Source organism: Trichoderma asperellum, chromosome 2, assembly GCF_020647865.1.
Source record: "Trichoderma asperellum chromosome 2, complete sequence".
Classification (NCBI taxonomy): domain Eukaryota; kingdom Fungi; phylum Ascomycota; class Sordariomycetes; order Hypocreales; family Hypocreaceae; genus Trichoderma; species Trichoderma asperellum.
This window is the reverse complement of record NC_089416.1, coordinates 6,742,939-6,761,398: the sequence shown is the minus strand read 5'-3', so window position 1 is coordinate 6,761,398 and position 18,460 is coordinate 6,742,939. Positions and strand designations below refer to the sequence as shown.

Sequence of the window (18,460 nt, the reverse complement as noted above, 5' to 3'; positions counted from 1 at the left end):
CTCACTTAACGCGAGGGTTTTATTATTTTTTTTTTTCACTCAAGGTTGAACACAAAGTTTTTACAACTGGTTTTTGGGTTTGGACAGCTGACAAAGCAATACAATGCCCCTGGTTTAACAATGAGAGGCTCTTACAAACATGGCCTCGTCGCTTTTTATCAGCAAACATTTTTTTAGGACTCGCTTTTGCGGCCTTGGCTTCTCTTATTCACAGCAACAACTAAAGCGAGAACTCTTTTTTTCTATATTTCCTTTATTTGCTTTTTCGGCTTTGTGTTTTTAGCTTTTGGAGTTTGGTCACATACGACAGGGATTCTGCTATTTTTGCTTTTCGCTTGGCGCTCATAAGGGCATATGGAAAACTGGCTCTCATTTCTTTTTCTGCTCTTGTTTTATTTTGCGCTCTGGGTTCGGTTCATGACAGGTCTTGCATTGGAGTAATTTTGCCACTACGGTTATCTCTCCTTTGTGGTTATCTCCTATTTGTTTTTTTTTCTTCTTTTTTCTTCACTTTGCTCTATACGTCTCTTACGGCTCCAGACCGTTATGAACAAGCGGACCAGGCGATTTGATAATGACTTGTCGATGCTCTCATTTGTTGTTTAGGAAATGGACTGAAAGGCGGCCGACGGGTTGGTGCTTAGGTCCAGGGTGCATTGGGCTACTACGAGCAGGCTGGAAACGGGAAAGGAAAAGTCGGTTGCTAATGGTATTGATTCAATTGGTTCAAAAGGCATTCTGGTACTACTACTACTACAAAGAGATCAGACATAAATGGAATTGCCTAGATTAAAAAAAAGATATTATGCTCCTCAATTACGACGCCCTTGTGGTATGCTGTGTCCCTCGTGTGAATTATGGTTACATGTGACTCCATGTGATGACCTGTCCATGCTGCATGGCAGACTTGGCTTTTTCTCATGGATAGTCGACGGCCCACTTGGTGGCGGCCTTTGCCTGGGGGACGTGGCGTGAGGACCACTGCCAGCAAAACCCCAGCTGGAGCCTTAGATCCTGGCCTTTCGGTAGTTCACCATGTTCACTACGGAGTTGTACATGCTTGGCAGGGTCTAGAAGGGAGGCAACATATCCGCTATTCGGCATCTCTCCCATCGTTGTCATTCAGAGGAAAGCATTTTGTAAGCACTGGCGGCGACGAGCTCGGCAACTTTGCGGGGGGCGAAGTACGTGCATGAAAGTCAAGCCATGGACTGGGATTGGGCAGTGCTTCTGTTCCCTCCTCGCTGCGGCCGTGATATGCATCTCAATATCTCATCTCAGGGCGTATAATCTTTATTCTTACTTTTCCTCCGTCTCATCGAACCTATCGGACGAGGTTGGAAGACGGAGGGAACTGGCTATAACAAAAGTATGACATGAGAAACTTGAGTTGAGGGAGCGGCTCTCTCTAGGCTAGGGGAGAGAGCTTCTCGTATGAGAGAGGAGTGAAGCACGGCAGAACGCAAGCAAGCAAGCAAGCAAGCGACCGACGTGCATTCGTCGTGCATTTGGGCGGATGTGCATGAGAAGGGGGAAGAGGGAACATGTGTTGAGAGAGGAGTGGCTGTTTTTATAAGGTTGCTTACGTCTTGATGCCTGACGATGGGGGGGGAGGGGGCCCTTTTATTGATTTTACTGGTATTGTTTTAGTGGTAGTAGTATTTCATATACATACAAGTATTTTTTAGGGGAGTGTATGTGAAGAGGCGGGTACGTGTAAGATGCATGACGGTATGGATAACGAGGATACGAGTAGAGTACATGTACATACATGAGGCCAAGTCAAGGGGGGCGTGAATGGATGACAGTGATAACGGGAAAGATGGAGATGGAAGGATCGCGAAAGGATTTATGGAGTAGATGGACAGATTAGAAGCTAGGTAACTAAGCGATGAAGATTTTTTTGGGTACTACGGAGATGCTGCGACTGGACCATTTTGCCTGGTGGAGGGACGAATCTGTGTGTCTCAGTGCTTCCCGTGCTCCGTGCTCTGTCGACCTGGGTAGGGATGGAGAACAGCGAAAAAGCACCTTATATGAGCTTTGTGGAGAGAGGAATGGGCCCATGTCTGTGGAGACGAGATTCTTGATTGAGAGGGTCGTGCATCGTGAACATGGATCTTGGTGCGGTGGTGCAGTAGTATGTACATTTCAAGTTATTGCGTCGCATTTGGCCACCGGCCGTTGTACGGGGGACAACTGGACCCTTTTCCTTCAGTTGTTTTCTTTTGCGTGCTTGCTTTTTTTCAAGATGCATAACTGGGTGCTGACGCATATGCCAACTGCAGGCTCAATTGCGCCAACGAGAGGCAAATACGCATCATGGAAGACTGAAAGAGAAGGAGAAATACCGCTCAGTTACTCCGCGGCGCTGCGTGAATGCGTAATAGTGCTGTTGAGTTTGACAACATCGCCGATGCTGTTTTCTCCGCTGGAGCGGAAGTGTCTCAAGCTAGATTCTCTGGTAGAAGCTATGCTCAGCTTGGCCAAGGGGGGGTTCGTTAGTATTTTGAGCGGGACTCTTGATGCCGCCAATTGGCTTGCAAGTGCCGTTGGGCTCTAGACTATTGTTATGTGGCGTGATATTTCACGGTATATAAATAGAGAAGGGAAAAAAAGAAAAAAAGGCCCCGAGACAGCGTTGAATAGTTGCCTTGATGGGATATGAATGAACTATGACGGAATGACGTGGATGAGCTATTTTACAGAACCGTGTCGTGTTTTTTTGTAAGTCGAAACGGTGATGGAATGGACACAAAGAGTTAAACAGGAGCCTCTCAGGCCTCCGGAACCAAATACGCTCTAAAACGAAGATGGTCATTGGATATTTGATTAGCTAAGGAATAATGGAGAAGATATTCTGAGCCAAGTTTGATCAGGAAATCTGGGCCGTGCCGGTAAAAGACGATGGAACGCAACGGCGTGACGGTGCTGCCGATGACTTGACTTGGTTGCTGGCCCGTGCGATGACTGCCTACACTATTATAGGGTCTTTGTGAGGCCTCAATTCATTTCCGCAAGATAACACTGTGCTGGGTACTGACTGAAGGACCAGTTGTTACTTAATTGTGCGAAGGGAACCAATTCGCCACATTGCTCATCCTCTAAGGATAACCTTATGTGTGTGGCGAGAGCTATGCAGCACACCACAATCAATTGCATAGCTAGCAGCAGCTCTCAACAGCACAATAAAAACAAGAAGTCAAGCTTTTACATCACGGCGGAAATCTGCCGAATCTATCCTCACAAAACCAGGGGGATACGCTCTTCGGCGACTTAGAATGGCTAGCCCTACGGTTATCGCGATTCGTTACGAGTCCACATCAAGTATGGCTCCAAACGAGCACTGCCACAATTCTTGTGCAAATGAGTAAGACTTATGAGCCATGCCGAAATGAAATGAAAAATACCACTGGAGAGAGAAAGAAGGCCGTGTCTCAACCAACTTGAGGCTCAAAATTAGAATGGGGCAGATTGTCTGGAACTACGGGGCCTTCCTTTTTGTTGCTCGAACAATTTTTTTGTGGTTCAGAGAGCTGCTAGTATCAGGGTGCTAGTATGGTTTTGTAAAGGTGCCGCCTGAACTCTAACGGTTCAGCTTGACAAAAACACATTCTGGAAGTGAATCTGTCTGGTTTCATTCTATTTTTCTACTCCAGCTGCTTCACGTGTGAACTCCTGTTTCAAAATTGGCAGATGCCGGTCTCGAGACAGAAGAGAGACAAAGTAAAGCTACTCTCATAAATTGGCTGCCGCCAACTATCATCGAGTCGAGTCCACACGAATATGTAACCGATTTCAACCAGTGAGTGCGGGCGCTCCGGTTGAGGGAAAACACGCATCCAAGATGCGCACGGCAGTGACAGCTATGAAAATCCCGCCCTCGCTGTTGAGCTGGCGCAGCGACAGTTGGCGCAGCGATGGCCGCACTGACAGTTTCTCCAACGAGTACTTCAAGCGCAGGAATCAGCTGAAGCGGCTGCTCTTTGCGTGCTTGGTGCGATGGTTTATGACGGCGGTGTTGGTAATGGGGACGTACTTGGTGTTGTGGCGGTATTCGCGGAAGGCGGCCATGATCAGCAATAAGAAGAAGGAGTTCAACACGCTGATTATTGCGCTGTCTATCGCGCTGGGTTTGAATATTGCGAGTTCTTTGAAACATCTCGTGAGGGAGTTGAGGTGGTGGGTTCTGAGTTGGTACGAGTGGATGCCGAGAGAGGTAGGCAACGTTGAGCTGCGCCACGATCATAACACAGGGACCTTGCTAATTTTGAGCCTCTTCAACGTCCAAAGGCCGATTATATCCTGCAGAGCGAAAGTTTTAGCTGTCTCTTCCAACTGGGCTATGTGACGCGTCGGCACTGGGTGAGGGTGTATGTTTTGTTCTGGGTTTTGGTCAACGTGGTAAGTAATATGCTCTAATTCTTGCTTTTAGATGAAGCATGGTTTTTTGGACACTTGAGCTAATTGTGACGGCTTCATTTAGGCTTCGCAAATAGCTGTCGCGACGCTTGGCCTGACTTACAACATTAACTCGGCCGATACAATCGCCGTGACCACACCTGGGATTGTCGCCATACCAGACATGAGCAATATCCAGACCGGCAAAGTTCTATCGTCTAATTCACAAGCCATCAGTGCTCTGAGATACACTGCAAACAAGTGAGTATATGAACGTGGGGGCGTGAAGGCTGTCGTGGCTAATATTGAAAACTCAGCTATGGCCTTGTCGCTCTTGCATACGGATTCGGCGACATCGATGAGATGCCCAAGGCCGGAAGTCTCTTTAACTCGGATGGAGATTTGATGTATTGTGACTTGGATTCATGCTATTATGTCTTCTACGAAGCAACACCAGATAACCTGGATTACTACCAGTCGGTGGCGACGAACCGATCGATATCTACGCAGGCAACATGTCAGAGTTGGAGGGTTCTCAAGGGGGGAGATGGGACACAGCGCACAATTACCATTGACAACGCAAACAAGACCCAGCTAACGATTCCCGCTCAGAATGGAGGATCGCAAACAACCTTCATGGTAGATCCCGATCGTGGGTCCGGGCCGACGTGGGGGCATGTCTTGGCGTTTGAAGCCTCGGCAACAGATCCGTGGTTTTACAACTGCAACGTCACCATAGGGCCGGTTACTAATGTCCAGAACCCGTTACAGGATGTCGGCGTCAACGTAACCAGTTTGGCCGCCTCAGCCATCGCCCTACAGGGCTACGGCGCTTCGACCATCGGAGTCAGCTTCAACAGCACCAGGCACTTCCAGTTCCAGAGCTATCCAGCTGAATCTTACTACGGAGGACCCCAAGGAGGCAATAATACCGGTATGGGTCAGCTTATGGCATCCTTTGCTGTCGGTGTCGTTGCTATCACGGCGCAAGTCAACACAAATATCAACGCCACGGGATTGCTGCCCTTGAAGGGCATCGAGCTGGACATCACCAGCTGGACGTATGTACATATAATCTTGGGTTTGACGGTCGGGCTGCAGCTGCTGCTGGCGGTGATTGCGGCCGTGATTGCGAGCAAGGTAACGATAAGGGACCATAGCTGTGTTGGCTTGGCGGCTACACTGCAGCCTTTGCTGTGGAAGCTGGATAACAGCGGAAGTAGCCGGACGACGTGCGAAAAGAGGATATTCGAGAGGCTTGGGGATGGGGTGAGAGTGAGTTACGTTAAAGGGAGAAGCGGTTTATACTATATAAAAGTAGACGAATAAGGAGACTACTATTGCAGAGTCTCTGTGTATCATATTTATAATAACTAATACTATACTGAATAACCCAAAGAAGAAAAAAGGTGAATATTACATTCAGCCTTCCTGCTTTGCAACCCACCCGGCGCAATCGCCGCCTACCGATAGAGCTCAGCGAACAATCAATTTCTTGTTGGAGTCAACAACGCCCCCACAATCATCACGAGTGTTCCTATCTCACCAACCTCTCCCCTCCAGTCTTCCCACTCCACCGACTCGAGTACAAAGCAGTTATTGGGTAACAGAATCTTCATCAACACTCCCGTTCGCAAGAGGCCATGCACTTTCCGCTCCTTACTGCAGATTTCGAATTCTTTTTGCCATTCCTCAATACAATTTGCATTCCATAGAGTCGCACTGTTTGCGAGGGGTATAAGAACGAAGCCGCAACCAGGAAAAGAAGAAACCTCAGTTGACATCTCAATTAAAATATTGAGGATTTGAAAGATAATTACCGTCCTTCCCGGTGGGTCAGCATGAATTATATTTAAAACGGCAATAATATGTTGACAGGAGTGCTCACCGTCTCCTTGATTCGTTGAAGATCCAGTCCATCCAGGTTACGCCGGGGTCATCGGGAAGCTCTGACTTACGGACTCCCCCGGTCGACGACATTAGAGCAATGAATACAAGCTTTCATGGTCGTCAGAGCAGAGAGCATATTAGATTTAGGGAGAAATTGTACTTACATTCACGGTAGTGAGAAGGGCGGCTTCGAAGCCGTCATTGTTCACCGGCACATCCTGGATGCGCAGCAGACAGTATACGAGCAGGGCTTGGAAAGCAGCCAGGAGCTCCCATTTATCGAACTCCGCATGCTAGTAATGGTTATTCCTAAATTCAAAATAACAACAGCTGACGCATACCTTGGAAAGTATTTTTTCTTGCTCAAGCTTGATAAGCCTCCATACAAGATTCCTGCTGGAATCAGTTCGAGATTTGAACAGCGACACCAGGCTCATACACGTAAGTAAGGACTGCTCAATGAGGAAATATTAGTAGGAATACATTATTCATGAGAATTTCCGAATATATAAATGGGGGATTTTGATTATGATATTTACAAGCTGTGGCTCAGCTTTGCTGATAACAAGCGTGTAAGGATATGAGGGTGGGCAAGCGCATCAACTGACCTGTTGTCGCGGGCCAATTCTAGTCTCAGCCCACGAGACTTGCATAGGGTTAATAAACGGCGGCAGCGCGGCTTTTCGGAGTATCATAAAGGGATAAGATCGCAATATCTGCAGTGCCAACGACACTAGGGGGCCTTGGTTTGGCTTAGAAAAAGTCCGACGTTTAAACAACAAAGGGCCAGAGAAATCCCATGGTGTCAAGGCAGATATGCCACTCCCGACTATGCAGGGTTCTTCACCTTCACTCCAAGGAATAACCAAAGGCTCGATACCAAGTTCAACAAACCGTGGAGTATCGAAAGACAAGCCAGGATTTTTGAAACCATCCCACGTGCTTTCCATTGACCATCCGAGGGAGGTCAAAGAATTAGCGGAGCCCTGTGAAAAGGCGGTGGTTTCCAAGTTTGTAGATTGGCTGGACCCTCTGATGAGGGCCAGAGAGGATGTACTCCCATGAGGCTCTGAAGGCTTATCCGCGGAGCGAGTTGCACCACTTACATCGCTTCCACGAGACTCCCTCTTTCGCTGTGCTGCCACAGAAAACTCGCATTCGGCACTCCGGTCACGGCAACGAATGCAAGCCTCTGAGCTCGTATCTTCAGGTATGATGCAACGAGTTTTTGCTCGAACGCATGCGGCGCAAGATCGCCTGCGAGATCTGTTCGTGTCAGGAAGTTTGGAGCGACAGTAGTAGTAGTGCCGCTTGCACGAGGACTCTAACACATGGATATTAGTGCGTGTTTAGAAATAAGCATAACTACGGAGTAATATTTTACGAGATTCCAGATATTCCCTACCCTGATTGAATGTTTTCTTACATAGCGGACAATGGCGGGTTGCTTCAATGTTGCTGGAAGGTATTCGTTTCTGCCCCTCGTGCATTTTGTCAGTTACCGGATGCTACAGTTGAATCTTGCGGCTTAGTGTTATTGGTGCTTGGAAATGCACTTTGCTGAATTCATTTATTCCGTATGGATGCCGAAGGTATAATTTACCGTGTTTACCCCTAAGATCCATTTCACGGAGTTCCGTGCAACAATTATGCTTATTAATTCCCATCTGCCAGGCATGGCAATCCGGAGTTTAGTAATGCTAGGCTAACCTACTCGTTTTTAAGTGCGAGTTAGCGGGATCGGTAGCATTATAATGTGGGTCGTTATACCATCTTTAGATAGCTTTGTCCGCATATATTTCCTAAACTCCGCTCAACTAATTCCATACAGCTCTTTTCCAAAGGCTATCTCTCGCGTTTCGGCACAATTTTATACGAAGTATCGCTTTCACTATCAAATACTTGACCGTTAACCTTATCCAGTGTAACGATTGGCTGATTTGGCCCTCGAAGCTGAAACTGAACCACGTGTCGCGCCCACTACACTTCCAATAACAATCACATGTCTAAGAGCTGTAAATAAACCCCCTAATCACTGTTGTGGAACTTTCAATCTCTTAGCAAATCACAATGGTGTACTTTAAGTATTTACAAAAGCACTGAATAATTCAAGTATCGTGATTTTCAACAGTGACGTGATTGGGATGATTCTACGTTAACACTGCACCGTACTTGGAACGTCAACTACGCTGGATTAAGAGATAATAAACTCCAGACTCGCAATAGTCAGCTCTGGTAACGGCAAGAAAGGCCAGATATCTTTGAATAAGTTTAACACGATTTTATCTCACTATATTTGGCCCATATTATGGTTACTCTCGTATAGTATGGTAGAGACAACTTTCAAAACCCCGTGGGTAGCCGTGATTTTACTTCGGTTGAGCGGACCATTTTAGAAGGCAGCCTGAAAGCCCATTTACATAGTCCCAGTGACTCCACCGCTGACCGAGATCCATTGAGCGGTAAGCCAGCGGCTCTTCTCCGAAACGAGGAGCAACGCAGCGTCGGCCATGTCCTCAACTGTCCCAATTCGTGCCTCAGCTCGCGTCCCCGCCTCTACCGCTTTCATCAAATCAGCTGAAGATCCTTCAGTTGCCTCCAAGAACGGTTTCGACATGTCGGTTAGGATTGGCCCCGGGGCAAGGGTGTTAACGGTAATTCCGCGGCTACGGCCAAGCTATTACTCGCCATTAGAAACAGTATATTCTTGTGAGAATAGGAATCTTGTCAAAAAGAAAAACTCACCTGGCCAGCCCAGGATGCCGTGAGACTGTCTTGCGCAGCCTTTGATGCGCCGTAGACTGCACTGACTTCAGGACCAAGTTTTGAGGCAATAGAGCCGACATTGATTATACGCCCGCCTCTAGGCATTTTCCCTAGTCCAATGACAGCTTGTGTTAGGTAAACTGAGCCAAAGACATTGATGCCGAATTCGGCTTCGAGCAATTCTGGCGTTGCCTCCAGGAGACTTTTAGGATTTCCATATCCAGCGTTATTCACTGGGTCACAGCTAATCGTCAGCTACGTCTGTCTAAGTCTCATTTAACAAAGCTTGATTTTTTTTTCAAGTACATACCGAGAATGTCAATGTGGGAGGCGCCAAGTCCTTCCAAGGTTTCTTTGACTATCTTCGCCGCATTGCTAGCTTTCTCCACCGCTCCTTGTACAACGGCAGTTTTGGTTCCAAACTCCCGACTAATGTCTGCTGCAACCTTCTCAGCCCGCACCTTGGAGCTCTCCGAGACATAGTGGATTGCAACAGCTGCACCGTTCCGGGCAAAAGCTCTGGCAATGGCAGCGCCGATGCCATTTTCTCTACCCGAGCCAGTGATCAAGGCAGTCTTGCCTTCAAGTGAGAGAGTTTCTGCAGTCATGTTGTCGTCAAATCTAATTGAAAGATATCAATACTGAGTGAATAAAATTCGCTTGGAGACCGTTTGAAATGATCTTTATATAACTGTCGAAGCTGAAGTATTGCTTAGATTAAACTTAGAATACATGCTTATAAATTTCCTGTACTATTCATGGCTCTCCGTGAACGATGACTTCACCTATTTGCACTCCAAATGGCGACTGCAGTTTTCATCACATCAATTCCAGTTAACTGGCCATCGGAAATATGAAGCTACTATAAAAATGCTCGCCAAATGCATAACATGGACCCTGGCGGAATTTGTCGCAATCCTTCTTCCGTATCCCGCATCTAGTGCTTTTGGAGTGGAAAATGGTCCGCATAAACGCTTGAGATACCCCGCCAAAAGCAGCATTACAAAGCGGCCGATGGTGAGCTTCACGGATATCCGTGAAGAAATTTCCAACCCCCCTTAATACTGGTTTATTTTGGCTACACAGTTATTCTTAAATTTCACATTAATTCAACGCGTTGATTATATATTTCAATGTCTTTCTCTAATTTGATCTGGTCTATAACTACCTGAAGTTGCATGCCCAGGACTTATTATGCAACCCAAACTTTTCATTAACTGGCTTGATCCTATGATTATTCCCCTTTTAAGCCATTTACTGAGCTGGCTTCTCCGGGAGATTGAACGACGCTGGATAAAACCGTTGTCTCATAGCCTCTATTCTGTTGATGATGTTATAATCTTCAACACTCTTGAAAGGTCTGTGATCATCAAGCCTATAGGAAAGAACTTCAGAACTGAACACTATCATGGCGAGCCCTGCCTCCTAAGCACAATTTTCTCTTCAACTTACTATGTACGCCGATGGAATACCGCTTCTAGACTATAATGTGTTATTCTCTATTAGATTTAAGATTGGCAAGCTCTCTGAGTAGTTTTTAGAGCTTTGACTCTATACACAGCCTCGGCAAGTTTTACAGGTGCCTACTCGTCTACCAACTATGATAAGTGGATGGAATGAGTTCGGCGGCATGAATCACCCACCCTGAGGCTTTGTGACTCTATTACTGCTGGCCCAGCCGTATTTTCACGGCAAGGGAAATCCTCTGAGAGAGGGGGGTCAGGTTGAGCGAGAGAGGGGAGGAGAGCGTGAAACATCTCCACAGACAAAGCATACATCCACTCAAGATCGATAATCATTGTGAGGTTCTAATCCCTATTAATGAAGATGTTGCTGGGATGGAGATAGGTGAGTTGAAGCAGAAAGAACTGGCTGCGCATCCATTGTCCGTTTTAGTGATAGAATAGTGTGAAGCAATGTTCTGATAACTATCTCTTCTCGAAATCCATGACAATGAAACCTGCTTTTGGTTTGACAAGGAAGTCTGATTTCGAAACAAGAGCGTGTCAGCTACAAATGACCTGTTGCAGCTAAGTCTGTCTCTCCTGTAAACTGTGCTCTGTGCGCCGTCACTTTCCGCTATGGCGAAACAGCAATTAAGCAGCCGGTTTCGTCAGGGTAAGTGATTGTGGAACTGAATCGAGCCCTTCCGAGGCTGAATATGAATGATTCCAAACGAAGGGTTGCATATTATCCTACCGATTACCAAGGGTTCTCCATAATATTATTTCGGGGTTGTAAGTAGAAAAAGTATTGGCTTTCGCCATGGTCCATCTCGAGTCTTCGATATACTAATCAGTCTTCTACCCTCGACGGCCACAAGTAAAACACCATTCCTGTTATGGACACCAGTACCCTTGTCATTTTGCTGCCCCGCATCCAACGCCACTCTTCGCTTCCTTATCCGAGTTCTTAAGTGGAGCTCCCCAAAGAACACTAGACGGTCGGCATTCATGGCCACTTGAAGGCTGAAACTCTCTTAAACATGAACTCTTTTCGAATTTTCTAAATCTAGCGGATATTCTCCGTATTTTTCTGCAAGGCTCTTATGTATACTCGTAAAAGTTGATTCCTCATCGCCAACACAGACACCATGCCGGATCTTGTTTTTATTACGGCAACTAATCGGCTGCTTCCCGATGATAAACAGGCTAGGAAACTTATACGGAAGCAGGCTATGAGCAAACCTGCCCATGCCAGACGAAAACGAGGCGGTTATGGACAGCATAACCTGATACAGTATCCATCTGAAATCTTTTATGGTAAAGGGAATGGAAAGAGAGATATCGCCTGGGAGGCAATTCGGGCCATCGTACCGAGCCTACCGAGCTGTCAGTACGAGAGAATGAGGGCGCAGTACAACTTTGATCTTCTTGATCTGTCACAATTGACCTCATTTCACATTAGCTATGCGACGGCAAGCTCTCTTGCAAGCAAACCGGATATGTTAAGCGATATTCTCGGCCGCCGGCATTGGTCATACTTGAACTATCTTCCGGCCCGCATCGGGCAGAATGGTGCCTTAGACAAGGCTGCTGCATGTGTGACCGCTAGAGCTCAGCAATGGCTTGTTTCCCCATCGGAGCGGATATGCAGTAGCATATTGAAGCTTTACTCGGAAGCACTGGCGGCTCTTCAAGCCGAGCTGCAGTCTCCCGACACACGTCTTCGGCCAGACGTGCTCTGTGCCACAGAGCTACTTGGAATATATGAGGTAACTTGATGCGCGTAACAAATATATCTAATATTTCTACTTACGGAACTACATAGCTGTTGAAGATGTCGACGGAAGATGCTTGGAACTACCACTCCACAGGGGCAGCAGCACTGATCAAACTTCGTGGCCCTGAACGCTGTCAGAGCGACTTCGAGAAGGCACTACTGCTATCCCATGTTGGTCAAATTGTAACCCTCTCATCATTCCCGCATATATTTAGCGTAGGATCTGGATTACTAACGATGTATCTAGTTTCACGACGCGCTCAACGTTAATCAGAGCTGTTTCTTAAGTGATGGTGAATGGCAAGCGGTGCTGCGCTCAATACCTACAAACGACAATCTGTTTTCCGATAGGAGTGAGCCAATTGTAGCGCTACTGACCAACGTATGCCATGTGCCGGAATATTTCCATAAAACGACGCAAATTATTTGTGTCACTCGCGACGATACTCCTGACTATTGGATTGACGATGTTATGAGCAATTTATTTCGACTTCGACTAGCATGTTTGCAGTGGCAAGAAAGCTATTTCGGGTCAGCTGCGGCGGGCTGCTTTAATATGCCAATAGATACAGACAGGCAGCATGAGGCTCTCGGATTCAGCTTTGCTGTCTCCATCGTAATAAATCGACTACTCTTTTCTTTGGACCCGATAGCGAATGCTTACTGCGAAGAGACGGCGCAGAAGTATGCATCGAACATCCTTCAGATAAAGAAGATAAATTTGTCAAACGAATCTCAGGCAGAACTTTTCATGGCAATCAAGCTCAGTGTTGCAAGAACTGCCCAATCTACAGCAACGAAGTGGAAAGACTGGTACGAAAATGCTCAGCTGGAGCCATCAACCGGATATCTTCTAATGCCGAAAGAAGTCTTCACCGATTGGTGCCGCAGGATGAACTGGGAGACACCTTGATCCGATATGAAAGGAATAGGCATTTGGAATATTTTCATCAGGCGATCGTCTTGTTTATAATATTGTAGCATTACTGGTAGATCAAGCTGAATTATACTCACGTATACGGAGTATAAACTAGGTAATTGTAATCGTGACGGATAGGCTATTCCCCACGACTTAACTATCAATTACTAGTTCAACGACTTGTATAAGCGATTGCTTTGTATCTTAAGATTCCAACGAGGAGATGCATATATATACCGAAACTTCTAAATAGGCAACACTTCAGCAACTCTCAGTACCAGGGTACCAGCCTCTTCAAGAAGTTTAGTGCCTACTCTATTTCTTCCAACGCTGTCTTTGCCGACCAACCAGCCGAAGATGACAAGGGTACTGGTTACCTAAATGGTATTAGCGTCGCCATTCTGGCTTCTCCGACTCAGCTGGATCCTGGCGGAAAGCCTGCGAAGTAGCAACTGGTGATACCACTGAATGTATTGAAGTGGGATTTGGTGATGAAAGATGTGTAATCATTGATAGATTTTGGGTACTCGCTCTGAAGTTGTGATTTATCAGCATCCGTGCTGGGCATAATGAAGCAAATCTATTCGAACTAGACTAAGAGCAACGTCTTGGGGTCGCGTATATAAGACCATGAAGCGATCCCCCTCTAGAATCGAAATACAATACACACAACTAACGTTCAACTTCTATCAAGACAATTTAACACAATTACAACACCAAATCTCCATTTTTAACTTAGTCTAAGACCTTCATCCGCTACAACTATAATGCCTATCGGACACGTTCTCGTCAAGGTCGCTCAGGCTGACTTCGCCCCCACTGTTCAATTCTATACCAATGTCCTCAAGACTCTCGGATTGAACGTACTTCCCGGTTTCCCAGAGGGTATGGTTGGCTTTGGCACCGCCGGACCTGAGTTCGTCCTGAAATCTAGCGACAAGTCCAGCTACGCTCACGTCGCTTTCCTAGCAGCAGGTAAGTAAAAAGATATTATTCTTCCTTCACATATTCGCCCCATCTAGTTTTCTGTGCATCCTTTCAACTGATATGACTACTAACTGTTTATTTATAGATACCAAGGCTGTTGATGCTTTCCACGCCGCCTCTCTTTCTGCGGGCGCAAAGGACAATGGAGCTCCCGGTATTCGAGCTGGAATCCACCCTCAGTACTACGCCTCTTTCATCCATGACCCCATTGGCAACAACATTGAGGCCGGCACTTTGACTGCCGCATGAGGGCGACTTTGAAATGACATGGGGGGAATAGGAATGGGTAATCAAACTGATCAAGCTGTACATGACGCAACGTGCAGCCTTGAGGGCTACATTAAGCTTATGCTGTATAAGTAGTTAGCGATGAATGTTTAGAACAATTGAAGCTTGTAACGCTAGTTCACAATTCCTTTGGAGCCACTTGTCTCTGCATTTGATATATTTACTATGACTTTTACGTGCAACAGCTTCTAAAGAGTAGTGGTCTACGAAGTACCGAAGTACCGAAAGTGCAATATGTGGTTCCAAAGTTCTAACGGAATGAATCATGTTATCCTTTAGGATTGTAACATGCAATTGCTGAAACTCTTCAATTCGGCGCAAGTAGCGCATTCCTATTCATCTTATTCGATAGCTAACGTTATTTGTGTTTCCGGGCGGATACCGCGGAAATGGCGCAAAGTTCTCCATAACTGCCGACAACCGCACCGATAGCTATGCCGCTGCTGTGCCGCTGGCAAAGAGAGAGCGGCCATTCAATGATGTAACCCACGCTAGATGAGCTAAAGCAAATATTACGACGCTGTACTAATAGCGCTGGAAGATTCGGGCCAAGCTGCCTTAGTTGCGGCGCTAGATAAGAAGTATAAATGAAAAGAGAGGCAAACTCAGATTTTACATAAATAGAGCATGCGTAGAATGCCAAGCGTTGCTTCTTCTTCATTGATTGTACAACTCAACAACTGAAGCAATTCTTCACGACTGCATCCTTGCTCACAATGGCCGCGCAAGAAGGAAGAGCCCCATACCCCCCATTCACAGCAGAGACGGCCCAAATTAAAGTCAAGGCCGCCCAAGATGCCTGGAACACCAGGTTTGTATACCCCATATTTCCCCTGTCTTCCAACTGGCTTTACTTACTAAGAGTTATAGAAACCCAGATGGCGTCAAAATGGCGTACACCCCGGATTCCATCTGGCGTAACCGTAGCACATTTCTGACGGGCCGCGATGAGATTAAGCAGTTTCTCACAGATAAATGGAAGAGGGAGAATGGCTATCGCCTACGAAAGGAGCTCTTTGCCTTCACAGATAACAAGATTGCAGTGCAATTCTGGTATGAGTGGTATGATGAAGCCAGTCAGTGGTGGCGCACGTATGGCCTCGAGGACTGGACTTTTGCAGAGAATGGACTTATGAGAAAGCGCCAGATGAGTGGAAATGATGTAAAGATTAGCGATGAAGAGAGGTGGTTCAAGGACGGTGTTGATGTGAACACTGTGGATATTGCAGAGAAGCACTGGTAGAGAATATTAGCGTAAGAAAGAGTACTTGCGTAAACACTTGTATTCGTTCCTGCGTGGTCAGTTTATATGAAAGGATCTTTGCCGAACATCGACACTAATGACCTGATGATTCTGGAAGTGTATGTCTGTAACTTGAATCTTCTTATTAAAAAGACGTTTTAATATTATTATTGTTTATACAGAGCCATCGCGAGTTATGTTAACTTTTGGGATCATACCTTTCGTGTTTTTCTTTTGCCTAACAGGCAAGTTTCTGGATATACCGTCCATAACCATTAGCCATATTAGCGGCTCCCGCTCCCACGTAATACCAACTCCCGTACGGGCAATGGGCTTAACATTTCGGGCGTCTGTTGCCCCAGATAGAATATCTCTAGCGCCTTAGGGGTGCATTGGCCTCGGGGATAAGCTCATCGCTTCGGGGATACTGACTCAGCTATTCTACAAGTTTCCTCTCCTACCCCCAAACTAAGGTAGACGAAGATAAAGAAATGATGAGTAAAAGAAAATATTACGTGAAGAATTATGAAGTTGAAGTGATGACAATAGCGATAGAGATGGTGGCTAAAAAGGGGAGCACCAAGCGGAAGAGAATTAAGAGGAAATCCCTCGAGTAATAGGGTAAGTAAAGTATGTGAAACTGAAAGAGATAGTATTTGTATATATAAGATGACGGCAACGATAGAAGCGTAAGAAAATATAGGCATATAAATAAATGCAAGCCAAGATCCTATTTGGCTGTTAAGTCTATTATGATCACATTAAAATAAGTGCAGTGGCCAGAAAAATTGTTATAAACGTTGTAACTGAATGAGAGAGAATTGCGTATATGACTTTTAAGAATAAATGGTGAATACAGTTTGTTTACCCTTAGACGTGATGTAACAAAGGTACTTGATTGAATAGCGCTCAACTGTTACGAAGGCAGAGTAAATTTTCTTCAACATGATATGCAGTTAGTTGGTTTAGGGACACGTTAGTCAATTGTCTCTTTCCTAAAGCTAAACGTTGAAGTATGGCTGCTGAAGTGGCTAATATGAGATGCTTGGCTATGTTCTAAACCTTTGACAATTGCAATGACGAATCGCAGCTCCCTGCTAGCAAAATTTCGTGTGTGCCTCGATTGTATAATCCATATATTTAGCAGATGAACGCTCTGTTGCTTGGTTTATGATGTCATCGCAGTTTGAACGCAAGTCGGACCTTGGCCTCTAAGGTGTCTGCCATGTAAGATTCAGCTTTGTAGCTGTCTGCAACAGTAGGGTTGGGCTGCTTGGAGAACGGAACCGAGCTTTATTATTTTTACACCTGTCTCATCCATACTGGGCGATTCTTGCCGTCTCCAAACCTCGAAATATGTATTGTCTGGGCTGTAGATCTTGTCACTGCTGTTCGCGGTGCAACCAGGACTCGGCCATCTTGAATGACTAACCCAGAGCAAGATAACTGTCTAGTTTAACTCTTCCATTGAAATAAAAGAAAAATTAGCTGTTATTGTATTAGCTTAACTACCAATGATGTAAAAAAGTAGTTATATAAAGCTAACGTGGTATGGAACAATTGGAATGAGTGGGCACGCCATGATTTAGATACCCTTTCTATGAGATAGCAAAGTCTTAGCCTAAGCCATTGCCAATTAAAAGGCTCCTTCGATTTAAAAATTTGTAGAGAGGAAATATAGAGATATTGCAAATAGGAATACTGCGCTGATTGAATTTTTCAGGGCTGCCAATTAAATCGCATTGTACACATTGGCGTTCTATCAATCTCGAGGTCACAATCCAATATTGGGCACCGGGCTGTTGAGGGCTCGAATTAGCTCAGTGGTTTATAGAACATTTGCCAAGGACATCTTAGAAAGATGGTGGTGTAATCCCAAGCAGATGAAAAGGGTTATTAAAAATGGTATCTTTTGTTCCTCAGATTGAGATGCCCACAAGACTGACTGTCTCAGGCGCTATGTTGACGGCAAAGAAAATGTCAGCTCTTCAGTCCTACAAGAAGGCGCGCGCCGACTACGGCCAGTGCAAAATGCGCAGGCCTTGTCAACAGCCAAGGAATTATCCAGTAGGATATTCCTCTCGCTATTTCGCCACTGCAAAAAAGAAAGGGATTTTTGTCGCTCCTCTTGGCATGCCAAGAGCGTCTACTTATATGCAATGGGTCGAAAGGGCGCTCGACGAGTGGATCGATCCAGCTCTCCAAGGAACTTTTTTCTGAATGCCGAATCTGGGGGTAGCGTTGCGGCTATGAAGGAAAAGATCCCTGTGGTTAACATGTCAAACGTTAGTTAGCCCTTATCCAGGTTAAATTGTCCCCATTTCTTGGCCTTCATGTTCTCCGTATGCCTATTAGGTATGTGGCCTGGGTTCTCCGCACACTTCGACGCGCCAACTTTCTTGGCTAAGCTTCTGGTCAGGATGATTCAGGCATTTCTCTTGATTAGAATCCAGGCCTCTGAATTGGTATAGCGATCAGCGATGGCCACATCATCCATCTTTCTCTTCGTTACAGACGCCTGGATATCGTTAAAGCTCATTTACTGGTGACGGCTGGCCTACTTATAGAGCATCTTGTAGTCGAAAATGGAATTTTTGCCCATTTGTACTCTTTCCTCGCACACTTGAAAGCCGATAAGTGACAGACAGAGTTGTAGCACTAATATAGACCGAAGGGCAGCCCCATATTATTAAGACAGCACTATCTTGGCAAGCGGCAGGTTAAAAAAGGTACCCGTCGCAGTC

General features: G+C 45.9%; 6 protein-coding genes across 6 annotated transcripts; 5 read left to right on the top strand and 1 right to left on the bottom strand.

Annotated features, from left to right (window-relative positions):
- The first annotated feature begins 822 nt into the window (after nucleotides 1-822).
- On the top strand, nucleotides 823-2,397 carry TrAFT101_004532 (uncharacterized protein). The gene is made up of 2 exons (XM_066127200.1): nucleotides 823-2,140; nucleotides 2,289-2,397. Exons 1-2 carry the CDS (start codon nucleotides 1,892-1,894, stop codon nucleotides 2,385-2,387), a joined length of 348 nt encoding a protein of 115 aa, XP_065983309.1. The 5' UTR covers nucleotides 823-1,891; the 3' UTR covers nucleotides 2,388-2,397.
- Nucleotides 2,388-5,810, top strand: TrAFT101_004531 (uncharacterized protein). Its single transcript, XM_024898851.2, has 5 exons — nucleotides 2,388-2,995; nucleotides 3,056-4,219; nucleotides 4,294-4,404; nucleotides 4,487-4,662; nucleotides 4,719-5,810. Exons 2-5 carry the CDS (start codon nucleotides 3,848-3,850, stop codon nucleotides 5,728-5,730), a joined length of 1,671 nt encoding a protein of 556 aa, XP_024765660.2. The 5' UTR covers nucleotides 2,388-2,995; nucleotides 3,056-3,847; the 3' UTR covers nucleotides 5,731-5,810.
- Nucleotides 5,811-8,707: 2,897 nt separating this feature from the next.
- TrAFT101_004530 (uncharacterized protein) lies at nucleotides 8,708-9,665 on the bottom strand (the record flags this gene model as incomplete). Its single annotated transcript, XM_024898783.2, has 3 exons — nucleotides 8,708-8,968; nucleotides 9,037-9,290; nucleotides 9,368-9,665. The coding sequence occupies 3 exons, from the start codon at nucleotides 9,663-9,665 to the stop codon at nucleotides 8,708-8,710; spliced, it is 813 nt and encodes a 270-aa protein (XP_024765662.2).
- Nucleotides 9,666-11,554: 1,889 nt separating this feature from the next.
- TrAFT101_004529 (uncharacterized protein) lies at nucleotides 11,555-13,346 on the top strand. The gene is made up of 3 exons (XM_024902211.2): nucleotides 11,555-12,271; nucleotides 12,328-12,462; nucleotides 12,527-13,346. The coding sequence occupies exons 1-3, from the start codon at nucleotides 11,651-11,653 to the stop codon at nucleotides 13,190-13,192; spliced, it is 1,422 nt and encodes a 473-aa protein (XP_024765663.2). The 5' UTR covers nucleotides 11,555-11,650; the 3' UTR covers nucleotides 13,193-13,346.
- A 536-nt stretch (nucleotides 13,347-13,882) lies between these two features.
- Nucleotides 13,883-14,585, top strand: TrAFT101_004528 (uncharacterized protein). The gene is made up of 2 exons (XM_024901623.2): nucleotides 13,883-14,173; nucleotides 14,271-14,585. Exons 1-2 carry the CDS (start codon nucleotides 13,966-13,968, stop codon nucleotides 14,432-14,434), a joined length of 372 nt encoding a protein of 123 aa, XP_024765664.1. The 5' UTR covers nucleotides 13,883-13,965; the 3' UTR covers nucleotides 14,435-14,585.
- Nucleotides 14,586-15,083: 498 nt separating this feature from the next.
- TrAFT101_004527 (uncharacterized protein) lies at nucleotides 15,084-15,829 on the top strand. Its single transcript, XM_024909212.2, has 2 exons — nucleotides 15,084-15,284; nucleotides 15,344-15,829. The coding sequence occupies exons 1-2, from the start codon at nucleotides 15,190-15,192 to the stop codon at nucleotides 15,714-15,716; spliced, it is 468 nt and encodes a 155-aa protein (XP_024765665.2). The 5' UTR covers nucleotides 15,084-15,189; the 3' UTR covers nucleotides 15,717-15,829.
- The last annotated feature ends 2,631 nt before the right edge of the window (nucleotides 15,830-18,460 follow it).

Coding starts and splice junctions, on each gene's coding strand:
- TrAFT101_004529 (XM_024902211.2), top strand. CDS start 11,651: ATGCCGGATCTTGTTTTTATTACGGCAACTAATCGGCTGCTTCCCGAT. Junction 12,272..12,327: donor AGCTACTTGGAATATATGAG/GTAACTTGATGC, acceptor GGAACTACATAG/CTGTTGAAGATGTCGACGGA. Junction 12,463..12,526: donor TATCCCATGTTGGTCAAATT/GTAACCCTCTCA, acceptor CGATGTATCTAG/TTTCACGACGCGCTCAACGT.
- TrAFT101_004531 (XM_024898851.2), top strand. CDS start 3,848: ATGCGCACGGCAGTGACAGCTATGAAAATCCCGCCCTCGCTGTTGAGC. Junction 4,220..4,293: donor ACGAGTGGATGCCGAGAGAG/GTAGGCAACGTT, acceptor CAACGTCCAAAG/GCCGATTATATCCTGCAGAG. Junction 4,663..4,718: donor CTGAGATACACTGCAAACAA/GTGAGTATATGA, acceptor TTGAAAACTCAG/CTATGGCCTTGTCGCTCTTG.
- TrAFT101_004532 (XM_066127200.1), top strand. CDS start 1,892: ATGAAGATTTTTTTGGGTACTACGGAGATGCTGCGACTGGACCATTTT. Junction 2,141..2,288: donor CTTGGTGCGGTGGTGCAGTA/GTATGTACATTT, acceptor TGCCAACTGCAG/GCTCAATTGCGCCAACGAGA.
- TrAFT101_004527 (XM_024909212.2), top strand. CDS start 15,190: ATGGCCGCGCAAGAAGGAAGAGCCCCATACCCCCCATTCACAGCAGAG. Junction 15,285..15,343: donor CAAGATGCCTGGAACACCAG/GTTTGTATACCC, acceptor TAAGAGTTATAG/AAACCCAGATGGCGTCAAAA.
- TrAFT101_004528 (XM_024901623.2), top strand. CDS start 13,966: ATGCCTATCGGACACGTTCTCGTCAAGGTCGCTCAGGCTGACTTCGCC. Junction 14,174..14,270: donor CGTCGCTTTCCTAGCAGCAG/GTAAGTAAAAAG, acceptor GTTTATTTATAG/ATACCAAGGCTGTTGATGCT.